Below are 7,500 nucleotides of genomic sequence, written 5' to 3' on the forward strand. Positions count from 1 at the left end.
TCATTCGACTAAACTGTGTGCCATAATATGAAAATAAATAAAAAAAATCACTTAGTCCGAAAGTCTGTGACTTAGAGCAAATCGACAAGAATTCTTCCTCTAAGTAGTGATTTACGCAGTTGTTTTTAGATTTCTATTTCCCGCCTCAAAACTTAATTTTAATTATGGACTTGAGACAGAAATACGGGATATTACATGGCCGTGCGGAGATACGAAATTTCTCTTCGAGTGTTGAAGATATTTCACGAGTGAGCGAGCCATTGATTGCCTGTTAAGTTGACGATACTCGGCGAGAGAAGAAATTCTTTATAATAGTTGATCTGAGAGAAAAAAAATTCAGAAGAGAGATACAGTCAACTCTCTCTAAGACGGACACCATCGGGACCGGCCTCAGCTGTCCGTCAGTTAGAGAGGTGTCCGGCTTATAGAGAGTCGACGTAACATGACCCCAGGAATTTTAAGATAATAACGCTGAACCTGTCTGTGTACAGTGAATACGCGTCTGTTTAAAGTTTGTTTTAAGTTGTTTACTTGAACGAAACCTACCTGTTTTAGATTTGTAATACAATTTGGTTGTCACCTCCAAGTTATTTTTCGAGTGGGACAATGACTGATTTAATTTAAACTTGTACTCACGGTTTGTATTCTGGTGACAAGATAAGAGCTGTCAATTAAACGTCTCAGGTGTTAAAAAGAGTCACGTACGAGAATTTTACTTCCCTAAATCGTAATTTGCGGTCACATTCAGCACCTCACAAGCGTCCCTTGACGATTTCAAAGTGTCCACTGTTCGTCTTATGGAGGTGTCGGTCTTATAGAGAGTTTGGTTATAGTAAAGTGACTAAGAAACGGCCGGGACCAGCACCAAGTGTCCGTCTTATAGAGGTGTCCATCTTACAGAGGTGTCCGTTAAGAGAGAGTTGACTGTATTATATGACTCATTCACGGCTCCTCTGTACATGGAATGAGCAACTCAGAGTTGATCACAGAGTTCAAGGATGGATTTGAACGGGTGAACAATTTAATTATTTTAGCGAGTACTACTACAGCAGTAAAGCCCACGCTAGCGCTGGGGGTTTACTCAAGAGTTGAGGCCATTCAAAGTTGGATAAAAAGATGTTTTGTGTTTATTGGTGTGAAAATGGGAACACGATTAGTTAACTGATTTAATTGCTCAGTACATAACATTTTGACGATCCTGTTTAATTGAGCTGCTCTTTCTCGCGGAAAGTGGTATTTCCTATTTTGACGAAATTTCAAAAAATAGTTTGTTTTGTTTTGTTTTTTTTTTTTTTTCAAGGGTTTCTTCAAGGGTTTTTTCAACGTTCAGTCTGTTACACCAAGTATGGTTGTTTCAAGAACACTGCAGATCCTTGGCGGTTGCCACAGAGCCCGTCTAAGATAAATACAGCGTTTTACCTGTTCACAAGGCAAAACCGGGAAATCCCTCAAACTATTGACGATGAAAACAAAAATAAGCTGGCCGCTTCTAATTACAACATCCTGCGCCATGAAACAATTTTCGTTGTTCATGGGTTTAAAGGTAAGTTTTTTTTTTTTTTAGAGCTACTATAAAATCATTCAAAATTATTTTATGTAGCATTCGCTTACACAAAAGTTACATCTGTTTTATATTTTCAAGTAGAAAATATTAACAAGGAAAACATAAAGATTTCCGATTTGCTTATTTTTTTTATTCAAATAGAAAGCCAAACAATGATTTATCATGGGTGGGATATCTTCATTTACGTATTCATAGAAAACTCCCTTGCGTTATTCGAAACCCAAACCTTTCCGGTCGGTTTTCAGCCATTCAAATTCCCTATTTATCTTAAAGGCAGCTGTAGTATTCCCGAGAGTGATAAAGTATCCAAACAAACAGATTTAACTCAACCAATTTCATTGCAAACCTAACATGGCCGCTGCTATCAAAAGCAAATGGTTTTTTTCTATGCCAACATACTTAGCGGCCCAATACATTACATCTCCCCTATCCTCAGAAAAATGCTCTCTCACAAGAATAAAGAAATCTCCACGAACAATAAAGTCAACTATACTAACGATGAAGTCTCTTCTTCTAAAACTTAAATGTTCAAACTGTATATAGTTCTGAAGAGAGAGAATCAGTGTTCATGGTCTCCAAAGAAAATTAACAACATAATCTCTTAATCTCTCTGGCAATCTCCTTGTCCTCTGTGGTCTCTGATTCCTTGATGGTTCTGATGCCGCTCCACCATTCTCCTGCAAATTGGGGCACTCCCCTCTATCCAGCAGCCCGGCAGTCGATTCTGGTACGGTTGGTTGGTAAGGTGATGGCACAAGGTCTAGTTCCTGCTGGGGTGTGGGGGGTGTTTACACAGAGTCTGACCCTTGTTGGAGTGTGGGATCTCCCTCTCTAATGTATTGCTTCACATGACTTGTGTTTCTGGAATACTGGTTCCCTGTTGGACTCTCTACAACGAAGCTGTTCCCAGTCTTGCTGACAACCTTACAGGAATTTGGGTTAAATGCTGTGCTGAGTTTGTTAGTCTTGTCTTGTTGGACAAGCACTTCATCACCCAGTTCAATGCTGGAAGGGCTAGCCCTGCGGTGTATGTCTGCGTAAGCTTTACTCTTAGCTTTCTGCTCAGCATCGCGATTGTGTAGTTCATAGTCATAGGCATGGCCGATGCTTAAATCAGGGATCTTCCCCTTGCAGGTGGAGTAACATTGCACGTCGCCGCTGTTTAGTTGCTGCTGTGGTTCCTTCGCTTATAATAAGCCCTTTCCCGTCCGCGCACAGTTCGAATGAAGTTAACCACCTCTTCCATCGGGGACCAATCGTCGCTGGATCAGATAAACAATCAAATTTCGGTAACACGCTCTTTTCCATTGCTTTTCGTTTCTCCTCGTCGCCAAAGTAGTATTCCCGAGAGTAATAAAGTATCCAAACAAACAGATTTAACTCAACCAATTTCATTGCAAACGTAGCATGGCCGCCGCTATCAAAAGCACATGGTTTTTCCTATCCCAACATACTTAGCGGCCCAATACATTACAGCAGCGATTAAAGGCATGCCGAAACTTTGTCATTTTATTACTTGTTGTCTCTTGTCTCAGAGAGTGTCGCCGCCAGTCCATGGATGAAGCCAATGAAGGACGCGTTACTAGATGCGGTAGACTGCAATGTGATTTTGGTTGACTGGTCTAAGGGTGCAGCTACATTTTATTTCCAAGCGGCGGAAAACACTCGGCTCATTGGTAGACAGATTGCTGTTCTTGCAATGTTCCTGATGTCCCAGAACAATGGTGGTCCCAGTTTGGGAGAGCGTTTCTATATCGTGGGCTTTAGCCTTGGGGCGCATGTTGCTGGATATGCTGGGAGTTATTTGAAAGAGCATCGTGTTACACTTGGTCGAATAACTGGTATGAGTAAATAAATTATTTTAAGGTTGCGGCTGAGTAGCCTAGGTTCTGAATGAGAGCGAGGCTGTCCTTACTTTGTTCCGGTTTAAGCCTTGCAACCTTTTTAACATAAGGCAAATTAATTTGAACCAAATTATGCAGGAGCCGCGATATCATTACAGGTCAAAGCTGTAAAAGCTATCATACCATTTTACTCTGTACTTGGAGACGAAAATGCCTGGTCGATAAACGAAAGCGAACAACAGCGAAATCTGAAAGCCAGTAAGGAATAATTTTCGAAATTATTTCTCTCCGGTGTGTGCATTTTCGAACGGATCTGCTTGTAACTGTTATATCCAACGGTTTAAAGTTGTCTTTTTTTTTTTTTTTTTTTCTGGAGTTGAAGTTCCCTTCAAGTTGTTTTTGCTGTCACGTCTCGCTCCCCAAACGGCGCTTGTTACTCACACCTTATTTGTTGTTTTCATGACAAAACCCAGGTTTAGATCCCGCTGGCCCGCATTTTAACAAGGCGAAGAAAGAGTATCGCCTGGACAAAAATGATGCGACATTTGTGGACGTCATACACACTGATGCGGGGTTTGCTGGCACCACTTTGAACATGGGTGACGCCGATTTTTACCCGAATGGTGGTCATAAACAGCCTGGCTGTCCATTCGTCAATATTCAAGGTACGTTTGTAGTCACTTTAGGGGTTGAAGCGATGTATAAAATTTTCCCCAGGTTGAATGAGTCATTATGAATCCCGAGACTGAAAAAGACGATTTTAACTGAGAAGCCAAAAAAAGTATCAAAATGTGAAACGCACGTGCATACCATGCATATTTATTTTTTTCTCATTAAATACGCAGATTTGTATGGCGCGTTCAAACATGGCATTCAAACTTTCCAAACACTAACTTAAAGATTAAAAAATCATTTTACCTTCTTAAGTCAATTTGTAAATAGCTATAGGGTGATGACTTCTGTGTGCAAACTCGCATGTTAATGAAACACAATATAAACAATGAGATCTGCGAAGATTCCCTTTTAAAAACCACTGGTGACCCAAGCTATACGATTCGCGCGTGACATAATTTGAACATCATAACAACATGACCGTTTATTCCGATAATGGTGAAATTAGAAAGGTTTGTATGGGAAAAATGTGTCGAATTGGAAGGCAAAATCTGGAGTGATTTTTCAATAGAATTTTCTCACCTGAACTCCTCTGTAGTTCCTTCCGTGTCTTTTGTGGTTTCCAGGTCGCGATCGACGATTTGAAGCAATTTCGTTAAGTTTGCGTTCCAGTTGCTCCTCTCTCTATTTTATCTTACAAGAGTGCAAGAGAGGAAGCGACCGAATCCATTGACGGCAAACAGCCATAAATTCGTTCCAATGGCTCCGATCGCATCAGAACTTCAAGTGGACAACGGCAGATAGTAACAGAACACATCCATTGTAGGTTTCAGGGGACCATTAACTTGGTGAGGGAATTATTCCTGAATAATAATCACACTCGTTTCCGTCGAGATCCATCGAAATAGGTTTGACTCTAATCCGTTTCGATTTGGCTTAGCGACCCGGCTTGGGAGCGTTTCAGAAGGTAGTGGAGACATAAAGTTTAAGTCAGCGAGCAACATACCCGTTTGTGGTACAGGGTAATGTGACGATGGATGAGTGTAGTAGTTTGCGGCTCATTTACTAACTCTTTTGAGAGACCCCTTTGCTATCGTGCCAAAGTCTTGGGCGTATTGTAGAGCGATGAAAGTCTCGAGCTTAAAATAGGACACGGCACGTAGATCTCTACTTTTGTTGTTAGTAATGTTTTCATATGGATGTGTTCTTTGTCATCTGAATTAACGCGTTCTAATTTTTTTAACAAGGCTGCCTATCGCATTCAACAGAAGTACGATTGAAGTTTGGGTCTTTTGTTGCCGAGCCTTCCTTAAGGTGGTTGCGATACAATTTTTAGTCAAGGGAACCTATACCGAACTTTTTTTGCATGATCTTTCAGGCCCAGAAAGTCAATGATATACTCGCGTGAATTCTTAAGGCAAACTTTATACCGCTCTATGGGCTTTTCTAATCTCGTGTAATTTGGCTCAACACTAACTCATAGGCCCTGGGCGCTAAGCCAAATCGAAACAAGTGTGGCAGGAGGAATTAGAGTTAAGCCTTTTTCGATGGATCTCGACGAAAAAAGAATATGTTTTTTATTAAGGAATAATTCCCTCGCCAAGTTTATGGTCCCCTGAAACCTACAATGGATGTGTTATGTTACTGCCCACGTGAAATTTTGATGCGATTGGAGTCATTGGAAGGAATTTATGGCTGTTTTTCGTCAATGGATTCGGTTGCTTTCTCTTTTGCACTCTCCTACCTTGGAAGTGCGAGAAGCACTAGCCGTACTCCTCTCGTGTTATTAAAACTTCCCAAGTCCTTACATAACTCAACAATGCACTCGAACAAGAACGGAGTATCATAAAACTGGATTGGTGTGGACGGTTTTGAAGAAAAAAAAAAGATAGAGGATGATGGTTATTTCGTGTTGTTTTTTTGCAGAGTACGACAAACTGGCACGTGCAGCACGATTATTTCCGAATCCTCTTTCAACCAATAATATCATTAGCTTTTGTAGTTGTTGTTGCCGTAGCCGTCTTCCTTTCTTGCAATCAAGTATATAATTTTCTCAACAGATCTTGGGGATACTTTAGCGTGTGACCACATGAGAGCTCCTGATTACTACATTGCCACTGTGAAAGGACCATGCCACTGGATAGCGTATCCATGCGACAGTTACAAAAACTTTCAGAATGGGAAGTGTTTGCAGTGTCAACCAGACGGATGCTCGCGTATGGGATACTATGCAGATCCGAGTAAAAGTGGGAAATTCTACTTAAACACAAACAAAAAGAAACCTTTTTGCGGTAAGTATTCGTAAGTATTCGGAGTTCTGGCAGCATTCGAAAAAGTGTATTCCACATGATCCTGTTGCTGATAAGCAACAATAAGTTGTTAATAAGCATGGATGAGGTTTCAGGTTCTTCACTGCCGTTATCACTTTAGCGGAATAGGTATTTTCTCTTTTAAGCAGTCCAACATTCAGGGCCTTTGAAAAAGTGAAGAGAAAGCGCTGCTATTTTTATGGCATCTCAACATCTTTAGACGTATTTGTACGCTGGGAAAAGGACGACAAACCCTTGTCTTTGTGTCACCTTACATAAAAGTAAAGTTAAGTCTCTGCTTACGAGCCAGAAGGCTCATCAGGCCGGCACTTATCTCCGGTCTCATTAGCATGAGGCGACTAGGAGTGTTTCTACTCCCCCCTGGATGGGATGCTGGTCCATCGCAAAGTTACCCCCAGCATTTCGCCGGTAACCATTTATACACTTGGGTGGAGAGAGGCACCGTGAGGGTAAAGTGCCTTGCTCAAAGAAGACAACGCAATGTCCCCAACCAGGACTCGAAGCCGGACCACTCGATCCGGAGTCGAGCACTAACCATGAGGCCACCGCGCCTCCCGCCTTACATGTTGGACCGCAATCCACGAGTTCAGTAAAGGATGGAATCCCCGCTTTTCGGAGAGAGTAGAGCATACGGAAACCGTTAAGGTTGGTTATGTTGTTAAGCCCTGTCTGTTGCCGATCAGCCTCGTCAACTAAGGACGAGGGGATAGATCACACATCCCCTGCCCCATGATAGTTTTTTTCCAATCTTAAGACAACAACGAAACCTTCCCCAAATGTCCAATACACTCAACTAGACTCCAGTTGTCAAATCTAGATTCCATTGGAATCACGTAGCAATAGCAATCGCATAAAAACATTAGACAGTCGTTTGAAAGTCGTTTTATAAGACCCAACAATTTTCAATCTTAATAACACCAACCGTTGTGCGAAAAAAATGTCAATGGGAATAACTTCAGAACTAAAGAATTAAAGGTTAACAGAATTTGAACCAATTCACTGGAAAATGAATACAATGACTTTGTCGTGAATTTTGTATGACAAAAATTTGTTCAAAAATCAAAAGTCTACGTTAACTGCATACACCAGGGTACTGCTTAGTATATGGCTAGAAATCGTCTTCTCACTTTTTTCTCCGGCCGCGCTTCAG

At 41.3% G+C, this 7,500-nt stretch overlaps 1 protein-coding gene across 1 annotated transcript in view; it reads left to right on the forward strand.

Moving 5' to 3' along the window:
- The window catches only part of LOC137973247 (inactive pancreatic lipase-related protein 1-like), a 12,292-nt gene that overhangs the window by 3,508 nt on the left and 1,284 nt on the right, over nt 1–7,500 (forward strand). The window contains exons 2-5 of the mRNA XM_068820023.1: nt 1,301–1,543; nt 3,100–3,405; nt 3,882–4,073; nt 6,081–6,311. Of these exons, the coding sequence (XP_068676124.1) occupies nt 1,301–1,543; nt 3,100–3,405; nt 3,882–4,073; nt 6,081–6,311 (972 nt within the window). The remainder of the gene's footprint in view (nt 1–1,300; nt 1,544–3,099; nt 3,406–3,881; nt 4,074–6,080; nt 6,312–7,500) is intronic.

Source organism: Montipora foliosa, chromosome 10, assembly GCF_036669935.1.
Source record: "Montipora foliosa isolate CH-2021 chromosome 10, ASM3666993v2, whole genome shotgun sequence".
NCBI lineage: Eukaryota > Metazoa > Cnidaria > Anthozoa > Scleractinia > Acroporidae > Montipora > Montipora foliosa.